Source organism: Alligator sinensis, unplaced genomic scaffold (genome assembly GCF_000455745.1).
Source record: "Alligator sinensis unplaced genomic scaffold, ASM45574v1 scaffold1567_1, whole genome shotgun sequence".
In the NCBI taxonomy this organism is placed as follows: domain Eukaryota; kingdom Metazoa; phylum Chordata; order Crocodylia; family Alligatoridae; genus Alligator; species Alligator sinensis.
In genome coordinates, this window is record NW_005842646.1 from 675034 (window position 1) to 700827 (window position 25794).

Below are 25794 nucleotides of genomic sequence, written 5' to 3' on the forward strand. Positions count from 1 at the left end.
GAAACTACAAAAGATGATGGTATTTGTTTCTTGCAATGCAACAATTTAGGTAGGCAAAATTAAAACTTTTAAAAGGTACACTTAAAAATGTACTCTAGGTGTCGGAGCATTGGAATAATTTGTAGAGTGACTTGTTTTTATATACTAAAAATATTTTAATTGCACACACATGATAGTTGAAGAACAAATACTGATAGTATTTCCCCCATCACCCTTGTTTTTGTAATGAGGTATTTTTGTCATCTTTTTGTGGAAGAAAAATGGAATTTTTACCATAGGAATACATGAGAGGATTATTATTATGGTTCTATAAGAAAGCAAGTGTAAATGGTATTAACGTAAATTTAAAAAACCCATGACAATTAAAAAGCAGCTCTTATCTTAATAATCTAGTGGGGTAAATGCAGGAAGGCTTCTTATCATGTGAAGTATTTAAGTCTTTTACATGCTGTAAATTAAACACATTTGTATGGTTTGTTTAACCACTTTTTCAAACTTTCACTCCTAAAATGCATAGTCTGTCTCTCGCTCAATCTCTCACTGCCTCCTGTCACATCAGCTCAGACATCTTTTTTTAGATTAATTTAAAAAATGGCAGTCTTTGTTGGGCAGGTATGGCTCGGGTCACTTATGGAAGTATTAAAACAGTGACTGGGATTTCTTAAAACAAGAATTACCCTTATTTAGTAAACAGGTTACTGTTCAAGGGGGTAGCATAACTTTAAAAAATATATGAAGACATAATGGTAGCAAAATAATTCAAAATAGAGATTACTTCTGGTTTTACTTGTACAAAACTGTACTGTAGAAGTTAGAGCAGAAAAGATTGAATACGTTGTTCAGTCTGATGTTTATATAGCTCTAGCTATTAATGCATTTTTTAGGAGAATACTCGAGTTCAATAATTTTAGAATTTGTTTAATATGTTTTCTCTTTCTTAACTTTGCCATAATATTCCGAGTTGCCTAACTTGGTGTGGGTCACTTAGCAATTCCCTTCATGCTCTGGCATTTATATCTCCTCAGTATTCATCGAAGAGATATAAATGCCAGAGTGAGAGTATAAATGTGAGAGTATTCCTACTTTATGACGGCAGCATGTGATGCAGGATGTATAGTGTAGGTAAGAACTGACTCTGTCCTACCAAAAAACAAAAGAAAGAGGGAAATTATTACAGTCTGTCTATCACCTGTGTTCTTCCATCTATTTGTTGTGTGCACCTTTTTCTGTATGTTTATATGGGGTTTAGTACAAGATAACAGGGGTTATATTACCAGAAAAATAATAAAAAGTACAATTGGAAATAGATGGTAAGTAGGTGTTGGGGGACAGGGCTTCCATAAAGGATAGTTACCTTAAACAAGCAGAAATTAAAATAAGGGGTTATGAGAAGTCTGGTTTTTTTGTTTTGTTTTTTTTTGGGGGGGGGGGGGGAGTTGCTGATTTTTAATTTTTTTTTTAGTTTATATAGTAATGGGAATAACTCAAACTTAATGTTGGCCGTGAGAAAAGTTAGGATTATCAAAGTCAGTTGGATGCCAGTAAATGAAATACTGATGTCCTTGAGCAACCTGGCAGTATTCCTGTTGAGTTGCAAGTTTTCCCAGAACTGCCTACTTGCAGCTTGTATGAGAAGCTTCTCTTTATTGAAACAAAATTCTGCATTGCTTTGGTAGGGATGTATTGTCTGTTGATTTGATTAGTAACTGTTGCAATGCAAGGAAATTCTCCTAGCTCTGATAGCTCTTCCTGGAGTTTACATTAATTGTAACTGATGTTAAACATTGTAACTAGGCGAGATCATAAATTGTGTTTGACCTGTTTGCTGACTGAATTCTTACCTTTTTTTAAAAAGAATAATATTTTATGAAATAGCCAGTTTTAAATGAATACAGTTTCAAATGCCAATTGTCATCCTATGACAGCATGCAGATTAGGAACCAACGGTTTGTGCTTGTTTATGTCAGCATCCTTAGTCAACCCCTACCATGCCACATGTGCCCCTATTTCGATGCCAGCATGTGATGCAGGATGTATAGACTTACACGGATGTTTTCTGACATAGGACTTAGAAGGGCTTTCCGGGTCATCAAGGCTAGTCCCCGGTGCACTGGCAACCATTTACCCAAAAACATCCTCTCTGATTACTTTTGTAAACCACAAACATGAAGCACCCTGAGAAAAATGTACCTTATAGTGTGCTACAAATGTGGACCACAGTGGAAAAGACGATGCTGCCAAACCTTGTCACTGCCACAGCAGGGAACTTGCTAGTTGAAAATATATTGAGGTGACTCTAGGAAGAAGACCATGCATGCCCTGGTCTACAGAGGAATGCAAAACAACCCATGGTCCTTTGTTAAACTTCCAGACCCCAAATCTGGTGATTGGTTTGACCCCAAGCATATGGGCAAGATTCTCCAGCCAGGTACCTGAGAAGTTTCTAAATACTGGGAGGACCAACATGAGTCCTTGGAGGAGCACTCATGAGTCCTTGACTTATGAGAAAAGATTGAGGGAACTGGGCTTATTTAGTCTAGAGAAAAGGAGACTGAGAGAGGGGACTTAATAGCAGCCTTCAACTATGTAAAGAGAGGTTCAAAAGAGGCTGGAGCTGGACTGTTCTTAGTGGGGGCAGATGTCAGGACAAGGAGCAATGGGCTCAAGTTGCAGCAAGGGAAGGTCAGGTTGGATATTAGGAAGGATGTTCTCACTAGGAGGGTGGTGAAGCACTGGGACAGGTTACCCAGAGAGGAGGTGGAAGCTCCATCCTCGGAGGTTTTGAAGACCCGGGTAGACAAATCCTTGGCTGGGATGGTGTAGTTGGGGCTGGTCCTGCTTTGAGCAGGGGGTTGGGCTAGATGTGACTGCCTGAGGTCCCTTCCAACTCTGACTTTTTATAATTCTGAGTCCCAGTCAAATTTCCACTGCTAGCTGTGGCCAATGTCCAGTGTTTTTAGAGGAAGGTGGAAAAAACTCCCAACAACCTAAAATGAATTCATACAAAGGGGGAAAATTTTCTTCCCAACTCCTGCAGGCTTCCAGTAGAAGCTCCAAAATGTTGGAGTACCAGACACCTCCCATGCAGAAGAGGTGTCTTTCTTTATATTTTATATATAAATCTCAAACATTGTTTGACCAGAAACATTAACTTAAATCTAAATGTAATGACCTGTAACATTCCATTTAACAGATAAGTTTTTAGATGCTCTGTCCTACAAAGCATGTTTTTGTGTGTTTTCCTGTCACATTTTCAGGATGGTACCACGGTTTACAGTTTGGATAGCTAATTGGAAAAATAGATATTTTAATCTGGTCAAACTAATCCTTTGCTTTTCTCCCTTTGTAACTAGAATGATCAGTCAACTGGAGATATAAAAGTAATTGGTGGGGATGATCTCTCAACCTTGACTGGAAAGGTATGTCTCTTACTGCATAACAAAAGAAGTAAGTGTCTACACATTTTTATGTTGCTCTATTATTTTTCTAACTCTGTGAATTTAGCAGCCCACAGCCTATGATCCTTTATATTCATGTGCATAGTGATAATGGTCTAGCTAATCAAGGTAAAGCAAAGTGGCAACCTTTGGCTTGCTTTTATGTTCTGATATGTTGGAAAGAACAGTTCTGTGTTTCCTGCCCATGACGGAGATTATGGCCAGTACTTAAGTTCACGCAGACTCTGTCTCCTATTACAAGGAGTATCTGTGTTTGTGGCATATGTCATACCTGCTTCTTTTAGACTGTGTTTATGGTCAGTAATTACTAAATATGCTGTAAGTATAAGTCGTGAAGTAGTTACTGTGATAATTTACAAGCAACCCCCGCTTAACACTGTTTCACTTAGCACTAGTTCACTATAACGCTCATTTGAAATTGATACTGATTTCACTTAGCGCTCAGCAAGTTTCATTATAACACTCGTGGTCGCCATCTTGGGTCATTAAAAACAATTGTGGTCTCCATCTTCTCATTAAATACTTTCGGTTTCGCTTAACACTCGTTTTGCTTAACGGTCTGTTGTTCAGGAACCAATTAAGAGCACTAAGCGGGGGTTGCCTCTACAGTGTTGATTTGTGACATTGCCAATATTAGTATTATTGTCATAGTAATAGTTCTGTAACTGAGCAGTTATATGGTGTCTGCACCAGTATTTTTTAAAGTGCCCAAAAGGAACAGTCTTGTATAGATTAGTTATCTTCACTATTTTATATTTGATAGTAAAGTGAAAGATAAACAAAATTTAACCAGCCATATAAAACCATGTAACAGGGGAGGGCAACGTTTTTTAGGTAGAGTGCCAAAAACACCCAAAACCTTGACTTTTAAGATGTTGGCATGCTAGGGGCGGATGTCTGGGGAGCTGTGAGGGGCCCGATCCTTGTGGCAGCGCAGCTCTGGCCCTTTCCCGCTGTCTGCCTTTTCATGCTACATTCTGGCATCACTGCCGTGGGGTTGCCTACTGCCATATAATAAAATATAATACCAGGCATATAATCAGTCTGTAAGACACACATTCCAGAGTATAATATAGAGGAGATACTAATGGCAGAATTCTGAACACCTAAAAAGTGCCATTGTGATAAGATATTTCATTAAAGCAAGCAAAACGTGTGTGGATTGTTTCTTGTTCTTATCATCAGGTGAGAACAAGCTTATGTTAGAAGTTTGCAGTCTAAAAATTTTACAGACCAATTAATATTCAGCATGTGGTAGACAGTTGTCCATGAAATTTGTCTGGCTATCGTATTAGAAATGTTAACCTAATATAATTTGCAAAGTGTAGCATAACACACACACATTGCTTGCAGGAAGTTTACAGATTTATTCAGGTTTTCAACTTTAGAAAATGTGCAACTATATAAATAGTGGTATAAACATTTCATCGCATTGCTAGCATAAGAGTTTATCAGCATTCTTTTCAACTAGATACTAATTGATTCTTATCTTTTTTTTTTCCCCCATAGAATGTCTTGATTGTAGAAGTAAGTATTATGCTTCACTTGGGATTTCTACTGTATGATTTTTCATAATGCTCTAGCGTGGGTTCACCCTGAATCTGAATGCTTCATGTTTTGTGGGGACAGGGAGGAGGCTTTGAAACCTGCATCCTGTCCTTATCTTACAAATAGCCCTTAACTTTTGTGATGAGCTGCACCCCCAGATTTAAGCAGATGCAAAATCCAGAGCTGAATTTTCAAGTTGGCCCTTTCTGCAATGATAACGTGCTAAGCTGTAGGAGGAAATGTCCTGGTACAATGTTCTGCTCTTTGTAGTTGTTCCTTCATTTTGCTGGGACCTAATTTAAGCATACGGCTTTGTATACAGGACACAGTTGAATTAAACACCTTTGTTCAGCATTGCAACTAAAGTACAAGAAATAAAAATGCTGTGGCTTTAGAGAAAACGATTCTTTATATCTTAAAATCATAAAATATTAAACTGTGCTCAGTGTCCCCATGCATAATTTCTGAGGTAAAAATAAAATGTCAGCTTATCTTTATTGTATAAATACTTTTGCCTTCCACAGTGGTTCATCGTATTCCTCTGGGTATTTACATGGAATCAGAGACAAATTAGGGCTGGAAGGGACCTCAGGTGTCAGGTAGTCCAGCCCAAGGCAGAATCAGCCCTTTCTAAACCATCCAGATGGATATTCATCTAACCTACACTTAAAAGCATCAAGTAGTGGAGGTTGCACAGCCTCTTTTTTTATGTAATATATTCCAGAGCTAAACCACCCTCAGAGTTAAGCCATTCTTCCTATATGTAAATTAAATCTATCTTGTTGTAAGTTAAGACCATTACTTCTGGTCCTGTCAGCTGTGAACACAGAAAGCAATCGATCACCATTCTCTTTATAACAGCTCTTTCGAAGACTGTCCATGCCTCCCCTCCTCCCCCCAGTCTTCTCTGTCCTTCGGTAAATAATCCCAGTTCTTCCATCCTTTCTGTGTATGTCTTGTTTTCTAGACCTCTAATCATTCTTGTCACTCTCCTCTGGAGTCTTGCCAATTTGTTCACATCTTTCATGAAGTGTAACGCTCGAAGCTGGACCCAGTCAGTCAGGTGAGGCCTCGCCAGTGCTAAATAGAGTGCAAGAATCGCTTCCTGTGTAACACATCCCAGGATGCTATTAGCCTTCTTTGCAACGTTACGCTCTTGACTCCTATGCAGTTTGCCTTCCACTGTAACCCATAGATTTTATTCTTTATTACTGCAACCTAGCCAATCATTCTTCATTTTCTACTTGTGCCTTTGATTGTTCCTTCTTAAGTGTAGTGCTTGGGACTCATCCTTTTATAAATTATTTCAGACAATTTTTCTAAAAGTATCAAGGCCATTTTGAATTGTAATTGTACCCTCTGAAATGCCCCCTGTTTTAGCTAGTTTGGTGTCATCTGCAAATGTAATGCATATATGCTCACTTCCATCCTTCAGGTCACTAATGAAGGTGTTGAACAATGCTGGACCCAGGACAGACCTGTGTAGACCCCCACTTCTGATGCTTCCTCCCAGTTAGATACTATGTTATTGATGACTACACTTTGAACACAATTCAGCAAGCAGTTATGCAACCTTCTTATTGTAGTTTAATTTAAACCATGTTTTCTTAGATAACTTATTAGGAGTTGACTTTCTTTAGGATGACTGTATAAGGACATGTCCTTATTTAAGACAAAGGATATCCCAACGTTTGCTCTTCTCCAGTCAGCTTGATGTAGAAGGAAATCAGGTTGGTCAGGCATGATTTGTTTTTGACAAATTTGTGTTGACTGTTTCTTTGTCTTTTTATCATCATCATCTTATCTTATCCATCATAAATAGACTCTTGGTGCTCCAGTATTTCTCTGTGTATCAGAGTTAGACTAGCAAGTCTGTGTACTTCCCTGCATCCTTCTTGTTTTCTTTTTTAAAACATGGAAACTATATTTGCCCTTTTCCAGTCTTCTGGGGCCTGACTTGACCTGTGTGGAATCGTGGCTCTGCAATTGCTTTAGCCATTTCCTTGAGTACTGTAGGATAGATCGCATCCAACCCTGCTGATCTGAAAACAGCTAACTTATCTAAGTGATCTCTAACATGTGCATCTCCTACTCTGGGCAGAATACCCTCACCTCTCCCCCTCCCCTTCCTGCACACACTTGGTGCCAGTTGTGTTCATCATCAAGCAGTTAACCCTTTTGGGGAAGAATACAATTCCATCTGCCTTGCTAGCTGATAGGGTAGTTCCTACATTGGTACCTCTCTTGATGAAACTTGTTCTTCTCCAGGAAATATTGTAATCGTTAATGTTTTGTAAATAGTGTTCTTGAATGAGGTTGATATTCATAGGGCAGAGAAGCAGTGGCAATATACAAGTAAACAGGATTAATTAAACAAGGCCTAAAGTTATATTAACTGGTCCATTTACATAAATAAATAAGTGATGGAGATTTCCAGATTCTCATCCCTCCAGGCAAAAGAGTGAGTGACACTTCCTTTTGTCACGCTAGACTTCCAGTATTGGGGACCTAAGTTTTTATGCAGTCATCGTGCTTTGATTCAAGAGGGCTCTAAGTTGTACAAAATATTCTCATGCTCCCACCACCCTAATATATATGTACAAGTTTTACTTCCTTCCTTTTGTTTGCACAAACATACTACAGCCACACATGATTAATGTCTCCTCTGAAGTGTATTTTACTTCAGACAGGCAGTGTGTTGAACTGTTTCTGTTCTGTTTCAAGTACAATTAAATCTTTCAAGTACCAGCTAAACAAATTAGTTTCTCATCCGTTCAGTGATTCATCTACATGGCAGATTCTTGTCAAATATGTGCCCAGTAACAGATCACCATTTTGGCTGTCAATCAAGAAATAAAATGAAGTTTGCTGTAGCACTGTCCTCTGGCGCACCACAGCACAGCGTTTCCTAAAATATCTCCTTGGCTAGGCAAAAAGTCTCTAGAAAACTGAGATTTGCCTCGGGTAACTACAGAATCAAACTGGCAGATCATAGATGGAGCTGATTTCTGTTTTGACTTTGGAAGATGTTGAAATGGAGACTTGGCAGCATTTCCTGTGTCTATGCGTCAGTCTAGGTAGTGTTCATACCCACAGCCTTTGCTTAGCCTTGGGTTAAGATCCGGGCTACTCAGATTTTTTACATTTTCAGACACAAGCTGGCATAACCTGCAAGTAGTTGAGGTGGTGTAGTGGGAAGTCATGTGAAGATAAGATTCAATAAGTCTTATCTGCTACTTTAAATTTGTATAGATTGGATTTTGGGTCAAGAAGAAGAATGTCCCTCTGACGGTTTGGTGTTAATCTAACCTGGAGTGGGAAATTCAAAGCAACTCTGATGCTTTGACTTGTAACCTGTATATTGATGATTTCCCATATGTCCTTGGAATTAAGAATGAGGTATCAGAACTGACTACATAATATGACTTTATATTGAAGTTGATCCTTACCATGGAATACTCAAATTACATATGTAATTTTTTTGACTCAAACTCGCATGTAGGATGGTAAATAATATTCCTTTTCCCGTAAATATTTTAATGAATTTAAATATTTTGTCTCCATTGCTTTTGCATCCTCCTCAGCAACTACGTTAAAATAGAGATTAGATATTAAATAAGTTGCAATGCTAGCCTTAGACAAAAAAAATATAAGCTATGAATACTTGAAGAGCTCAGTAGATAACAGTTCAATAATCGCTTCCATTATAGTTGCTATTAATGGTGATCAAAAGCATTGTTGAAAGTGATTAACCATTATAAAATATTGCTCTATCAATACAATATGGCATTTTGTAATGCACCTATATTAGTGCAGGAAGAACATTGATTTTTTTTACGTAGTCTCATATTATATTCATATTTTAATTCAGTATTACAGGAGATTTTTGTTAGCGTTTGAAAATACTACTTGAACAGCCTAAATAGCTTTCTTGCATTCTTTTTATTAACAGGATATAATTGATACTGGTAAAACAATGAAAACACTGCTGTCTTTGCTTAAGCAATATAACCCAAAGATGGTGAAAGTAGCCAGGTAAGTTCTAAGTATCACAACTTGTAGTATATTTTAATTTTAAAGAACTGTAAACATTATAAATTACACAGGTGTGTATATGTGTAAGCTCAAGCCATTTTTACAGTACTGTACTTGTTTGCTGTCTGCATTTCGTTGGTTATAAAATGTGTATTTATGTAGGCTGGCAAGAGCACATTTCATATTTTTGTACTTCTGTTACAGAAGGATTTCTATAGTCAGAAGGTGGGAGTCTGTGTATATGATTGGTACAAAGGTTTATATTCTTTGTGCTTTTCATTCTGAGATTTTTTTTTTCAAAGGCTTCCTTATGTGAAGCTCCTTTTCACCTGTAAAGTGAGATTTCTCTCTGAAGTCTGACTGGAGCTTACCAGTGTTTGAAATCCTTTCTATAAGAGATGGATTTTGAGGGGATTTGGGGTTTTGTTTTGGTTTGGTTTGGTTTTTTATTCATACAAATCTGTTTATACAGACACAGGTTTTCTGGGATCTTTTTTTCCCTGTTCAGCATTTGTAATTTATTGCCAGTATTTCCCTGAGCTAACTAGTCCAGCATGGCTTGCCTCTTCCACATGCACCGCTAATTCATACTAATTTGCACCAATGTATTAAACTGTTCTTATACACAAGTCTGCTCCTCCATGGATCAGGCTGCAACACCAGGGAAACAACTGGCAAATTCTCATGTTGCTATTGGCCTGGCATAGGTGGAAGGAGCCAGGATGTACCCACCACACTGTGAAGTTCCCTAGTTGGGAGTACTGCTGGGCTGATTGTTACTCTTTGCTAATTTTTTGTCGAATTATTTTATAACACTTAACAAAAAATATAAACCAGGACCAGCGATACTGAGGACAGTTTAACAGGACTAACTCATATTTGCCAAGAGTAATACTTCTTATATTCTTAATAACCTGTTCTCTTACACTGCCACACTGTGAACGTGATGTGCACTGCACAATGATGATGTATTGATTGATATGAATTATAGATAAACAGGGCTTGGAATTGCACCTAATCAGGTTTTGTTGCCATAATATTATCAAAACAGTTGCTAGGGGTGCCTTGAGCAGCTTTTTGCCAGTGATCTTGAGGTGACCTGTGGAAGGTGAGATTGTTGCAGACTCCTTGCTGAAGGTCTGGTAGCACACGGAGGAATTTGAAGAATGTTACAAAGGGTGACTTGTCATTGTAGCCCTTTGAAAAGGGCCCCTGCTGTTGCACTTTACATCATGCAAATAAAATAGAAAGTGCAAGTGAGAACTTTTTTGTTGCACTGAAAATGTGTTTAAGATCAAAGGAATGAGCATGAAAATCTTTGAGATGCTACAAGTGCAAAGAAGTTTTGCATTCTTATACTTGTAAAGACTTGCCTGGTTTTTCACTGCTGTGTGATGTAGCTTTAGCGGTGGAGTTCTGACTTGTACTAATGTAGGTTCTAGATGGTATGGTCATAACCCCAAACTGGTAATTGCCCCAACACAACGTCATCCAGTCAAAATTACCATAAACTCAAATGTCTGAAACTTAACAAACTGTGAAAACTGATGAGTGAACACCTACCTGAATAGTAAGTGCAGAAAAAAAAGATGAAGGTAAGGTTTGCCTAACCAGAGATTTATTTTGAAACAGCAGTTTTTGGTTAACTCCCATATGGATAGTCTTTTTTCATGGATAGATGTGGATCAGTCTAATTCAAAATGAGGCCCTCGGGTTCCAGAATAAGAGCATCCACACTGACCACGTCAGATTTTTCTCTCTCTCCCTGCCATCTTTCCGTAAGGGGATGATGCTATCTTACTGCATGTGTAAGGGAATACAGATATGACTGTAAAACGCTCACCAAAGGGCAAGGACCCCTGCAGTTCAGAGAGAGGACAGAAAGCTTTTTACAGTGCGTTTAAGAACCCAGATAGGTTGTCAGATTCCAGGCTCAGTTTGCAGATGTAGCTGAAAAAAACATTTCTTCTTTTAAATGAAGATACCTGAGGTTTCCAAATCAAATGTCACTTATTATGTCACTTTCCAGAATCATTTTTCACAAGAAGACTGCATTTAACTATAACGTCTGGGGGAATGTTTTAGTCTGTACCCCTTGTCCGTTAGCTAAACCAGTGGTTTTCAACTTTTTTAGTCTTAAGGCCCCCTCTATAAAATTTGTGAATTGAGTGGCACCCCTTTTAAACAATTAACTTATTTATTACAGTATTTACCTCCTTGCTGAGGGACTGGGCAGTGAGGGTGGGGGATCTGCCAGGCAGGGACTGAGCCTGAGCCTGCGCTTATTTTCTTATCTCCTTGCACTGGGCATATCTCCGCACACCTCGGGACACCCTTCAAAGGACGTTTTGTGGCACCGTTGGGTGCCCTGGCACCCTAGTTAAGCATCATTGAGCTAGACTGTCAGCTACTTACGAGTCAGGCAAAAGTCTTGACCCTGTCCTTGTGATCACTTGGGGAGAGGGTATGTGGGATAAATTTAGCTTGCCTTATTCTTCTTCACACTTAACCTCAGTTAAGTCCTAGTTTGACATCTTGTATCCGCTGCTTGTCTGTATTTCAATTTTATATTGGTGTTTTGACAGCTTGTTGGTGAAAAGAACTCCTCGAAGCGTGGGTTATCGGCCTGACTGTAAGTGATTTTTTTTTTTTTTTTTTTTTTTTTAACAGCAAACAACAAATATTTCAGTTTAAAATTTCGATGTGGGCTTGGACTAGAGTCTGAGAATGTTCCCTTTTCTCCTGATTATTCTTGGAGAACCTAGTGTTTTGAATGCACTAGAATACATGGTAGAGTTGGCCCTATTTGGACACATTTTGTGTATTAAGGTACAGTGTGGTTCTTTGAGTGATTGTCCACGTGGATTCCACTTCTGCGGCACTTCAGACCATTATACCTGGTGTTGAGGTTCTTTTGGTCAGCAGGGTCCACTGAGCCTTAAGTCCCTTTGTGCCCCCCTCTCTCTGAGGACATAAAAGGAACAGTGGACCACACACAAGAAGGACTCTATGGGTGTGAACAGATAGCACATCTGGCACAGGCCTGACCTTCTCTGTATGTGACCTGTGTCTAGCAAGAGCACACATCCTAGTGTGCCTCACTTGTCTAGTGTCCAGACGTTCCCTGGGATTTCTGCCCCAGTGCAGCAGAAAGCACCCCCTGGGTGGTTAGCTGGTGGGAGTGCCCAGTGTCTGGATGGGACTGCCTGTCTGTTCCACTGGTATCACTGCTACCATTACCACTGCTGGTGTGTTGCTACCACAGCTTCCCTTTGCTACCGCTGCGAGTATGCTGCTATCACCACGCCCCTAGAACAGACCCGCATGCGATCCTTGCCTTGCAGGCCATGGACACCATGTCGTGATTATGCAGTGAAGGGCCCAGTGGCAGTTCACATCTGCCAACTTGGCTTTGGCTGTCCATGAGATGAGTGAGGACGGGCATGTCACAGGGGAGGCAGCCGTGCACTTTCTGGATTCTGTAGAAAGACATGGTGCTATCTCATAGCACCGGAAAAGGCAGGGAGACTTGTTTGTCTCAAAAGGGCTTTATTGCAACAATTAGCGCACACACAAAGATGGCTAACAGCTTCCTGTTGTTGTCATGTCAGCTCAGGAAGGGAGTTAACCCTTACTGCTACAGACATGACCATGGATATGTCCAACAAACAAAAGATTCCTTGTTTGGGCCGAGCAAATGTCCCTTTTCCCGTGTTTTGAGAACCTGATTCCTGTTAAACTGAACTGTCTGCTTCCACTGAAGAAGCTGGAGTTATTTCTTGGTTGGCAATATCTGCTTACCACGGTTACATTATAGTCTCTCACCCTAATGTTGCTAGATTTCTTCATGTGTTTCACTCAGCCCAGGGTCCTGCTGTTTCCTAGGGTCACAGTACGGCCTGAGCTACATTAACAAGCCCTCCTGGCACAGGAGACAGTCAGGCACTTATGGCTAGTCCACCACTTACTGCATCCCAAGTGACTGAAATTTTTCCAGAAATAGACTCCAACTTTCATTTGAATCAGAAGTTGCATCTGTCTGTTTTTCCTTCCCAAGCCTTACTCCAGTCAAAAGGAAACAAACTGCACACCCTTGATGTGGTCGGGATCCTGTCATTTTGTTCAGACAGGGCAGAGTTATTCAGGAACTCCCTGAGACTGTTTGTAGTATTAGGTCAGGCAGCATGCATTGCAGGACTGTTCCACGATGATCTGTGACTTGGCTGAACTAAGATCTCTCCAGGCAGCTTCACTAGGAAGCACCCAGGTTTCTGATACCTCCAAGGTGTCTCCATAGAGCTCAGTCTGTGCTCGTACCCAGCACTGTTACCTTGTTGAGGCATCAACATCTGGCGCATGCTTCAGCGGTGTTGTCCTGTAGTCTTTTTTTTTTAATTCAGGTAAACTGTGATCAGGGCAACTGCCTCCTCCCGCCAGCAACAAGGCCATTGCTTGTGAATCGCCAGGAGTAGAATCCACATAAGCAGTCTCTGGCCAAGGAAGGAATGGTTATCCTCCATTCACTACAGCTCTTTTGAGATTTATTGTCCAGATGTATTCTCAGATCATCCTCCTAGCTCTTTACCACATAGTTCTGTAGCATCTGCATTCTGCACTGGGAAAGCAAGGGTAATCAAGCCTGGCTCCTGTTGCCCCTCTGGGTAGGGGGCTTTTAACAAGGAGACACTCTTGCATGCTTGGAACACGTTTACACCAAAAGTGGAATCCATGTGGACAGCATGCCCCCAAGAACCAGTTATTGCTGGATAAGTCACTCTTCCTTTGTGAATAAACCTTCAGATAAAACCTGAATTTAGATTCATAAGAACATTTTTAACTGAGGTTTTTCTTTGGATTAAATGTCTTTCTCCAGCATTAGGATGCTGTAATAGAATTGGAATATAGAACTAGCCTGTTTTCACTTTAGAAGATGAGTGAAACAAGTAAAGGAAATATGCTAGTTCTTGGAAGCACATTAGATTTTTTGAATAGTTTTGAATCTTATCTTGAATGGAATAAATCAAACCTTTTTTTAATGTAACATGACAGTATCTCATTTGTTTGGTTGTTTGTCTGACAAGCTGGTGAATTATGATCTTTTTCAGTTGTTGGATTTGAAGTGCCAGACAAGTTTGTTGTGGGATATGCCCTAGATTACAATGAATACTTTCGGGATTTGAATGTAAGTAATGGTTTTGTTTTTTAATCCTAGGGTGGAGGAGGAAGGCAAATTCAAATTTTTGCCTATGAAAACTTACACTCCAGTGCCAGCCTGTTCTGTTACCGATGATAGTGCCTAGGGAAAACCAGAACATCAAAACTGCTTTCCAGTGCAGTAGTCAGACTAACTTGGGCTCTGTGAAGAACACAGGTTGCCTAGCTGTGAAATATTGCAACAGCTTTGGTGAGAGGTTTCTTGCTCTCCCAGCTGTTTTACAAAGAATAAGTCTTACTGTTAGTTGTGGACGGGTCAGAGAAGAAAGATAATTTGGAATCGGAGTTAACTGTTAAGTTGCCTCTAATTCCTGAGTTTTATTCTATAGATGGTAGGCACTGGAATAAAGAGAGTTCAAACTGTGATGCAAAATAGACTTGAAAATTGCTTTCTATAAATCATCTTGTTAAATTACTGAGCAATAACTGCAACACTGAAACGTGCGGTGCGTTTTTTTCTCGGTGGAATCACAGCGTTGAATACACGTCTAAAGCTCCAGGTTCTTGGTCGTAGGCATTCGTTTTCTAACATGAGCTTATTTGTTTTGTTTCAGCATATTTGTGTGATTAGTGAGACGGGAAAACAGAAATACAAAGCATGAGACGCCGTGTTCAAGTGCTATGACAACAGAGCTTTGAAACATTTTGTTTACTGAGTCCTATCTTTCACAGGCTTCAACTCCGGTACACCAGCTAAAGCTATAGAACGAATGTTCCAGCCTCAGTGTCATATGCTTACTCTAACTTATTGCATGTACAATATAAGAATCTTGTCCTGTTCGTTTTTATTTTAGAAATGTCAAACAGTCAGTGCAGTTCTGCACTCCTTATTTTGATTTGCACTATCTACCGACTATCGCTGCCCCTGGATGGGTTCTGCTGTTTGTGAGCTCCAGAGTTTAACTCTTGACGTGGCAAATTGCTTAAACCTCATCAACCCAGAACTGAACTAGTTCTTGTACTGTAAATGTAAGACATTTTATGATAGGGAAGTCTATTAGAAATATTTAAAAAAAAAAAAAATCTGTAATTTAAGTTTTATATTTTAATTACTGCACAGAAGTGATTGTGATTATTGGATAGTTGCACCCTGGGGTGTTAGAAAATATGAGGAGCAGCCAATTACAGTATCTGTAATCTCCAAGGAGTTGACCACATCTCCTGGAGTTGCCTTATTGCTGGTAGAGGAAGGCTGAGTGAAAAATGTCATTTTTGGGCTGAAAGGAAGTGGAATAACAAACCAGAGTGTTTAAACATTAGTTTTAATTAGACTGCCCATTTCTTATAGATCGGTTGTTCTTTCAAATATTCATCAGGCAATGGAATTGCCTTCTAAAGATAAGCAATTGTAATATTTTACAGTTGTGAAAAAATATTGTAATGTTTGCTCTATATGGTCCACAAAACAAAGTATTTTAAATAAAGGCTGTCTCTTTAAAATAAATGGTATACACCTACAGCACTCATTCCATGTATTAAAGTGCTCTTGAAACATGCTTCTCACTAATGATATTTTATCATAACAGTCTTTCTAACAGTGAAGGCAGACTGTACATTTGGTGGCTTTACAGAGTTTTCAATTATATGCTATATATATCTATATATAAAATACTGGGTGAAAAATATGGAAACGCTTCTATGTTCTATACCAAACTAGATTTAAGAGAAAATGGTGTTTCAACACGGTTCCTTGTTCTGCTTTAGCAAAGTAAAGAGTGAAAATAAATGTTCATTAAAAACACCAACTGAAAAAAAACCATTTTGTGAGTGATCTTTTGCTTCGTATGTCATTTTGTTGAGTTATCTATGTGTTTTGTCGATATCTTGAGAAATGCAGGAATTCTTCTACCTTACTCCAGAGTCTGCCTTTCTGCTATGTTTTTCAGTCTCTTGACTTTCACAGTTCTTGTACAATGTATGTAGACTATCACATTGCATGGACTTTACGAGGTTCAGTGCATAATATGTAACGTTCGTTTCTTGCCAGGCAAGCTCGTTTAAATTTATTTGCATGTTTTGGAGAGAGGTTTTCCCTTTTGACATTTACTTGTGTTTCCATATTTTTCCCCAGTACTTCACTTCCTCCGAAATGTAATGTCCATGCATAGTGTGTTCTGCTACAGGTGTACTAGTTAATTGGCATAACTAAAACATGTATCATCTACCAAATGAAGCTTACACGTAAATCATAATCAGTAGATGATCTTTTGTAAACCTCAGGTATCACTTAATGAATATTATAGTATGAGCTGTATGCAACTAAATGGTGCTTTATGTTGTCCAAGCGATAACAGTTTTATAGTTAACTTTCCAAAGTGTTCCTCTAGGTCTGCTATGCAGAAGGTGACTATATACCATTTTGCTGTAGATTATAAAATGGTGTCTGCATATTCTGTCCTTAGTCCAGGGCAGAAATTGGCCGTTGGAATTTACCTTTGGGCATAGATGGTACGTTCTGCAGTTCTGGAAAAGCACAAGAGAAGCAAAATAAATATTTCAGCAGATACATTGATAAAACCTCGCAACTTATTGCACTTGTAAGGTCCCGGTTTAGTGCAAACTGAATGTAAGGTATGAGCCTTGAGAATACTTAGCCGCCTCCATTCCCCTTGATTGAATAATAGTTCCCTGCTTCACAGTGGGGCTCTGAGCATACATCTATTAACGTGTTTGAGGCATTTGGTGACTACAGTGATAGCGAGGGGCAGAGGAGAACCTGCCGAGATAAAGCACGAGAAAGAAGAGGTGAGGGTATTCAGCAGGCTGTATAGGATTAGGTCATAAAGCAGCTTGCCCCAAAATATTCTCCAGTCTCTACAGATTTGTGTACGTTCTCCACGGCTCTGGTATTTGAAATGCCTCCGAAACAGCAATGGATTTATCTGTAGTACCTTTGAGAAAAGTAGAGATATTATCCCCATTTTACAAGTAGGGAATGGAGCTGTGTGGAGATTGTCATCTGCTCATGGCCATGAAGGAATTCTGGCAAAGTCGGAAATGGACTCAGGACCTTGAGTCTCATGACATTGTCCTAACTACTTGATCGGCCTTCCATTCTCCTGTAGGGCCTTCGTCACAGGGCCTTCAGATTTTAATTCATTTAGCTTTGTGTGTGGACTGATTGGCCATTACATTTGTGAAACTCTTACTTCAAAGCTTGTTTTTACAGAATTTGAAATACTAAAAAATGAGATTTTTTTTTTTGTACTGTGTATATAAAATCTTGTATACGGCATAGATGAAAACTTGTTTATCCTCCCTAAGTGCTGCTCTGATTGAAAACTTTATCTCCTTTATTTTTATTAAAAGATACCGTTCAGTACAAGAAACTTCCCCAGCAGCTTACCCTAACTAGAACAGTTCAGACTTACCGCAGTTCAGGATTTTTAAAACAATACATGTATCACGTTGAAATAAATTACTTATTCCTAACCTAAAAACAAATGGAAAATACTTAACTTCATAGTCTTAGTATAAAGGATTTTTTTAGTTTTGTCTCCAACTTAAATACACACCTTCTGTATCCCAAATATAGGCTGCTGAAACATTCAGAAGTATACAGAAAAACGTCATGTCTAAACATTCATTTAATTTGAAATTGAGTATGGTTCCAGATTTTATGAAGCCTAAATGTATACCATGAAAGGATGATTGGTTTTGAATGCCAACAGGCTTTCACATGTAATCTCCTCTGCATCAGTAATTTAGTGAGCTTTACATTCATAATTTGAGTCATGGGGAAGTTATTTTGCTGCTTTAACACCACAGATGTACATTTCTACGGCATGGAGTTTTTGTTCTTTTTATGCTGGGTTCATTTCTTGGTTATAAGTGAAAATATTGTAGAGGAAGATTTGTGGCTTGACCAAATACCTTTCCAAAGATTCAGTGCAGTTTGGTTACGGGGGTCTTTTATAAATTATTATGATAGAAGAAATCCTTGGGGATCCAGAGGAACAAAAACATTCATGTTGCCTTGCGATCCTACAGCTTAACTGATTAACTCCACAGCCCTTGCGTTTCAGCCTCTGCTCTGTGTCGAGTCACTAGTGCAGACCTGAGGAGATGCAGGTGTAGTAAGGTGTTACAGGATGATCCAGGGGCTGATTCTGCATTCCCGTTCCAGTGGCATCTTGCAAGCTCGGGCCTTGAAGGTGTTCCACGTGCTCTCTGAGTGAAAGGAGAGGACATGTATGTCCTTAGGTGGTGATGCAATTTTTCGCCTCTGTATATGAATTAACCTTAGGAGGGTTTGAATTTGTTTCAGAAGCAAAATGCAGGTTTGAGAACCACTTCTGTTTGCAAAATAATTTCCAGACTCTGTAAAGATGCTGGCATGCGGCTGGGTCCCAGACCTGAAAGAGACAACTCTGGGAGAGGCAGAAGCTGTGTGAAGACTGGGGAGGGAAACGGGCAGGTGAAGAGACAAAGGTGAGGTTTTCTTTTTGTTTTTTTAATGGGGAAGGTGCTTTTAGGGAGGGAACAAACTAACAGGAATCAAGTAACAGAGCTGTCTGATGTCACTTGGGCTGGTGCCCAGCTGGACCAGAGCTGATTTGGATTGCTACAAACTCTTCAGGGCAGACATGCTTTTGTTACGCTTCATCCTCTTCTCAGTTCATCAGATGCTGAGGCTTTAAAACATCTCTGAATCACATTAAAACAAGCAGGGCAGACAGCAGACCTCAGGTCCATCATGCTGTGTTAGTCCAGATGTAAATGCATCTACCCTGTCCTCAATAATCAGCATTTAACTAACATCACTGGTTGTTGCAGAGGAAATTTGGTGTCTTCAACCAGTCAATTCACCTGCCAGTGGCTTTTTAAGAATCTTCAATTTGCCTACAGTGAGTTGTTCAGTACAGGATTCAGGGTTCGAGGTCTCTTCCATGCAGTATGTGTATGTGAGTAAGGGTCGGGGGGAGGGTTTTGGTGACTACAGTGATAGCAAGGGGTGGAGGAGACTGCCGAGATAAAGCACGAGAAAGAAGAGGTGAGGGTAGTCAGCTCGCTGTGTAGGATTGGGCTATAAAGCAGCTTGCCTCCAAATATTCTCCAGTCTCTACAGATTTGAGTAGGTTCTCCACGGCTCTGGTATTTGAGTTCCTCCCAAACAGCAATAGATTTATCTTCAATACCCTGCACTTTCACAAGTGCAGCCAGAAAAATAATAAATAGCAAATGTTCTCTTGGTTCTATATGTAGGTCTACCTGTATTGCCAACCCTAAGCACACCTGTCTATGGAAATTTGGCTGTGTGGCCAGATAGTTCCTCTGGCATCCATCACCCAGTTTATACCACCTGAAATCGCATTGACTTCGATGGAAATGAAAACACGATATAAATCAGAGCAGGATTTGGCCCAAACAATTGTAAACTCGCTATATTAGCGGTAACATGGTAAACCAAAGTCACCTGGAGTTGGCACCCTCCCAACATACTTATTTCTGTTTGCTTAATCCAGGGGATGTTCAAATGCCTGTGTTACTGCGTGGGTGCAGTCGTTGCCGGTGCAGTCGCTGCATTTTGCAGAGAACATCGCCCTCTGCTGAACGCTGCCTGTTGGAGACGTGGTCGAGCTGGATGGGCAAAAGCCTTTGGGCAGGATTTTCACGAGTGCTCCGTGTTGGCCCAGCTGCACTTCTGCTGAATTCGAGAGACAATTCCCAGTGACTTCAGGAGGAAGAGGGTTAGGGTTATTGGCAGGCTGAGCACTTTGGGAAAGCCCAAACGGCCTGGGGGCAAAATGGGTGCTGTCACGGAGCCGCGGATAGAGACACTGGAGAGGATTCCCTGGCTCCGCAAAGGTTGACCCCGGGATTTTCCTAGGGCTGGGTGGCAGTCCGAAAACAGAGTGAGGATTGTGTCGGTTCTGTGTTACCGAATTCTGGTGTCAAAGCATTTGATCACTTTTTCTTTCCATGTGTAGTAAACCCTTCTGTTCTCTCTGTTGTTTGACTTAAATGCCTGGGGTAAATTGCAGGGGTTTGGGTTGTAGCCGTGTTGGTCTAAGGACATAGGCAGACAAGGTTCCTTGGGTGAATTTGATCTTTTATTTCTGGGCAAAATCATAAGCTCTGCATACTCATTCAGCAGGGAGGGAGGCCCATAAGCTTGCACACACCTGGGGGAGGGTCTCTGGGACCATCCTGACACCCCAGGGTTTTGTCCCAGACACCATATCCCTTCCAAGGAATTATTTTCACTTACAGAAGAGCAGCAAAAGCCAGATCTTCAGCATCATTCAGTCTTTTTTTTTCCAATTTGTGACCCAATCACTTGATTTCTGAAGTTTCCAACAAATAAGCAGCACTAAGGTGTGCTAACCCTCACAGAGGGAGGCACCTTTGAAAAATGGTCCTTGCATTTATCACAGGTTTTTCCTTTCTCTTGGTTTCTTGCTCCTCTCTTCTTTCTTCCCACTCCCAGAAACAGGCAAAAATATTCTAACCAGAGGCATTTGACCAGAAAAATAATTTCATATTAGGAAGGTCACATATTGGATGATGTAACTTTCCAGGTTCATGGCAGTATAACCTAGTTGGCTTTCTTGCTTGCTATGAATTACAAACTACTTGGCCAATGGGCATCTTGCATCTGGCTTCCTTCCCCTCATCTCTGACACGTCTCCTGTTGTGCACTCAAGGAAAAATGCTTTCCTATGAGAGGTAAGGATGTGTTTTTGCTCGTGCACAATGTAAAGTGAGACCTTGGCCTCTATCAGATGGCTAACATGAGAAAAACCTACGTGGAGTTTTTATTTGGAGCGATGCTCTGAGGCTGATGCCCTCCGTTGTTTGACGGGAATCCCACCTGTGTTCAGGAAGGGGGTTGCGTGAAATAAATGCAGCTGCCGCTTTTGTGATGGTTGGCAGGAACTCGCTTTTCAATTAACAAAAAAAAATGTTTAAAATTGTCTTTTTCTCCCATCACAGCGAGTTCCTTTTCCAGAACCACTGAGGCACCGCTTCATTGGGGAGCTCGGTTGTCATTTTGTTTGCTGCAGCAGGCTTTGCTGGATCATCCCTTGCTGCGACTTGGATTTTGTTCTCCCTGGTGGCTGCATACCTTCCACATCTTCAGCCAAAGCCGGGATGATATTATCTCGCCCCGCTTTGCACCTCTCCCAGCTTCACAGCATAGACACTATCATCCCGTCTGGAGACAATTGGAGCGGATGCCTGCTTGGCGTCCGCTCAAGTCACCACCTCATGTAGTCAGAGGAAACGCTGTTGATGAAAGGAGGCACTTCCTGCCTCCACACCCTCTGCCCAGGACTTTCATCAGTGCTCCCAGCACGGCGAGGCATAAAATCTGAATTACTTATGTGTATTACCCTAGTGCCTGGGAGCCCCAGTCATGGCCCAGGATGCCATGGCAGTAGGTTCTGCATAACCAGCAAATGCAAAGTCCCTGTTGCAAGGTGCTTACAGTCTGCATGATGAGATAAAGCAACTGAAACAGAGTACAAGTGAGCTTTGGCCATTCAAGTCCCCATAACGGGCTGTGGTCTGTGTGTGAGCTGACTTTGTAGAGAAAAAGTCAAAGGCCAGCTCTAAGGAAAGAGCTGAAATAAGACAAGGTTGCTTGATGAATATTTACAACGTGCTCTTCCCAAGTGCAAAAGCAGTATAGGAGAGCCCGGAGCACCTGGCCAGGGAAGAGAGGCAGCGGGTGCTATTAATGTGAACACAAAATATTGGTATTAGTGCATGCCTGCCTGAGTCTTTGGACTGAAGGAAATCAAAAAGTAGAAGGGAACGGTTGATTTGTCTGAGCTAGACCTTGTCTTCCAAACCCACCCGCTATAAACCCCTTCAGCGACTGATCAAACTCTTCAAAAGTGGCCGAGAATCTGGTCTGCAATTGGGACGCTCTCCTACAGCCCCATTACTGCAGTGGCTGGGATCCTCCCAATTTCCTGCCTAAATTAATTCATAGCCAGCTTAGACCATCGGCCAACATTATTGTTTAGCTTCAATAGTTCTTTTCTCTCTGTGACGTGCACGTCTTTAATGTATTTACAGGCTGCAATCCTAACTGGTAGCAGTTTTTGTTTTGTGAGTCCAGACTTGGGCTCTACTCATCTTTCTGGAGCACTGTAAAACCTTCTTATGTGGGCAGGCGTTTGGCAAACAGCACTAGGCTAAGACATTGTTTAGGGGGTCTCTTCCACGCTGGTACTCTAGTTCCCTTTTACGATGTTCTGCTTATAAGTGATTCTGCTCTCTTACTATAAGCTGTCCTGAACCCTCATTGAAGAGGGTGTCATAGAAATGGAATAAATAAGCCAAGCTCTGCTTGTCTCCCGTTGCAAAATCACCCTATGGATCCCTCTGCACCTCTTCCAGCCTGGGTTCAGCTTTCCAACGTGGCTGATTTCTCACGCCGCACCGTATCACTTCTTTAGTGAAAAACCTCTCCGCTGGAGTTATCAAACGTGTCTTCGAAGAGACAGAACCATGGCTCCCAACACATCAATATGTGTCTGTTTATTTACACCATATTATTTTGTTAAATATTCTTTTAAATGTGCCACGGGCAAATATGTTCCCTATGTTTAAGCAGGGTGGGTGTGCTTTCTCTCATTTTTTCTATCGGCTGCATGTATTCACTGAGATTGTTGCTTTATTCCCCCCCTCTCAGTTGAAGTGTAACATCTCATAACCAGGGGACCTCCGATTTAAAAAATCCCCAATTTTCAGTTTTAAAAGAAGTAACCCCACATCCACACTTTTCCATGACTGAAATGAAACACCACTAAGATAGATATAGATATCATATAGCTAGTAGCTAGCTAACTATATGATAGATATCCATCTATTTATATGATATATCTATATATCTGTATATAGTGGTGTATACCTATACATTATATATCTATATAATATAGATAGATATAGCGGTGTTTCCTTTTAATCATAGAATCAGTATATCTTTCTATAAATGGTATTTCATTTAATCATGGAAAAATGTCTATTTGGGGTTGCTTTTTTTTAACTGAAAATTGGGGATTTTCTTAAATCAGAGAAAACCAGGATTCTTGCTCATAACAACCCATGTCAGGAGGTGCATATCCTGTGGCAGAGAACAGATGCTGAAGGGGAGGGTAATCTGTTCTATTCTGGGTCTTTTGCTGCATAACTTCTAGGCTCCACGGTACCACCTTTTTCATATGAATATCTCTTTACAACTATAAAACAAGGTGGTACAGTTTGATTAGGCTCAGAAAAGCAACCGATTCTCTCCGTGTGTAAGACTGAGCCACGTGCTTTACTGAGAAGGTTTTGTTGTGGAACAACTGAAGCTGCGAGGGCTGGACTTGGACGTCTGTCTTGAACAAAATAGTCACGTTTTCACTGCTTATTGTTAGTAATGCTGTAAAAAAACGCTCTTAGACGGCAGATTTGGGAAGGGGGGCCGGCGGTCTGGAACCTCTTTCGACTCACCCACCGAACACGTCTCATATGAAGTAAGTGAGGAAAGAAGCACAGAATTCAGAATTACTGAATGACTCTATCGCTCCTCTGATTAATTCCACTTTACATTTTTCACTAAAAATCGTTATTCAATGACCGCCGCTGAAATGCCCATGAATATGAAATGACTATTTTTTACAGAGTGAGTAGGAAATATTTTATGTGACTAGGGTCCTCAGTTTGCACATGCAAGTGAAACAAAATCCAGTTATCCGCCTGGCTTGCTGCTTCGGTCAAGGAGTTAGATGGTCAACTACTGGAATTTGTGCCCATGCAGACCTGCGGGCACGAGACTGCCCGCATCAAGGAGGGTCTCTATTTCAAATCAAGTCTCAATTGCGAACACATACTTAGGTTTTCCAGCTGTACGGATTTTACGCTGTTACTCATTTACTCCCGTAAAGAGAAAGAGTAAGAGTGAAAGTGTAACGCTCACAAAAGAGTGTATTAAATCAAGGCTTTTTTTTCCCCCTTAGGGTTTACAAAGCCTTGTTTTCCGCCACTGAACATGATTTTTTTAAGTCGAAAGCTTTAAAAAGTGTGAAGCCAGTAACTTGCAGGCGTGTTTAAATAGTGGATGCAGCATTGTGTTCTGCTTGCTGATGTTACGCTGCACCGAACAGAAAGGCAATGTCAGCTCCTCCAGGAATGTTATGTAGGGCTATCTAAAGGTTATTACACCATGGGTCAGATCCTGCTGCCCTTCCTATGCAGGCAAGCTTGTTGAATTCTGCCCCGTATACAAAGCGCAGGATTTGTTCTCCATATCTTCATGGGACAGCACCTCTGCTGTGAATTCACCATCAGAAACTACTTCCAAATTTTGAGTTCACGTCCAAAACTGGACTCGTTGCCCCATGGTACCAGCTGTGCCTCCCAGCACCTCATTTCACCTTTTAAAATACAGTATGTTGAATCCGAAAACGATGCTTCTTCACCTGTAACGGTGCCTGCTGCAGGCTGTGCTTTTTGCTTTGAATTCATTCCTGCTTTCTACAAAATCTCCCAATGCCATCGCAGATCCAGACTCGGTATGGTGCGGCCAGTGCCGTGAAAAGAGGAAGAAAAGTCAAGCTTTTGCTGTCATATGAAAGCTCTGGAAACTAGGCGTTGTCGTACAGCAGTTCCCCAGGCTCGGAGCGGGTGTCATGATCAGGTGCTGATCCCAGCTGCCGGCTGGGTCTCGCTCCATCTGTCTTTCCTCCTCTTGCAATCCTGTCCTCCGGCACCTTGTCCCCCCGTTTTCCACGGCCCCACGCCCTCTGTGCTGTCCCGTCCTCGTGCATTTTCTCCCGTGTCCAAGCCACCACCTCTTCCAAGCTCATGCACTGCTTCAACCATCACGTCTTCATCCCTCTTTCGTTAAAACTCAAGGCTCGGATCCCTGTCCTTCGCCTAGGGCCAATTCAGTCCCACTCCACCCGTCTTCCACCTCTGCAGGCTGCAACCTCGGTGATTTTTCTCCAGCCCTTCCTTGCTCCTGATCCCCCAGCCAAGATATTTAAGCCCACCATTTAGCTCATCTCCTCCTCTTCACTCTTCCACCTGAATTATTAATCAGGTCATGTCATTAGTGAGAGATGCTTTTTAGACTACATCTTTGCCCCAAGCCTAAACTGGAGGGAGGGTGTGGAAATTTTCATTTCCAAAGCGATTTCCTAGCAGAAGTAGACCCGTGCTGGTGAGCAAAATAAATGCAATCTTAGGGGCTTTTAACAAAGCAAGCAGGGCTGAAAGGTAAGAGGATGGGGAAAGCACCACGACTTTCTTTGAGTTGGAGGAGTTGGAGTAACTTCGCCTTTTCAGCACCGAGCCCTGTTGTGATCCTTTACGCTCATTTTCAGCCTTACATCCACTAAAAACCCGACTCGCAGCCCTTGCTTAGCCTCCCCTCCCGAGCATCCCAGGCAACTCGAGCCGACCAGACCGTGAAACCCGGGCTGGGGGTGCAGCACTTGGGAGCAGGAGGCGACGTTTCCGTGCGCAGAATTCACGGCTCGGTGCCGTGCTCGCTTCACCCCCCGGCTGCACCGGGTTTCCCGGGGCTCGTGGAGGGCCT

The 25794-nt window shown here is 41.2% G+C and overlaps 1 protein-coding gene across 1 annotated transcript in view; it reads left to right on the forward strand.

The window, feature by feature from the left end:
* HPRT1 (hypoxanthine phosphoribosyltransferase 1) overlaps positions 1–17691 on the forward strand; it is a 25510-nt gene extending 7819 nt beyond the window's left edge. The window contains exons 4-9 of the mRNA XM_025215468.1: positions 3354–3419; positions 4968–4985; positions 8959–9041; positions 11627–11673; positions 14147–14223; positions 14810–17691. Coding sequence (XP_025071253.1) covers positions 3354–3419; positions 4968–4985; positions 8959–9041; positions 11627–11673; positions 14147–14223; positions 14810–14857 — 339 coding nt within the window. The 3' untranslated portion in view covers positions 14858–17691. The remainder of the gene's footprint in view (positions 1–3353; positions 3420–4967; positions 4986–8958; positions 9042–11626; positions 11674–14146; positions 14224–14809) is intronic.
* The last annotated feature ends 8103 nt before the right edge of the window (positions 17692–25794 follow it).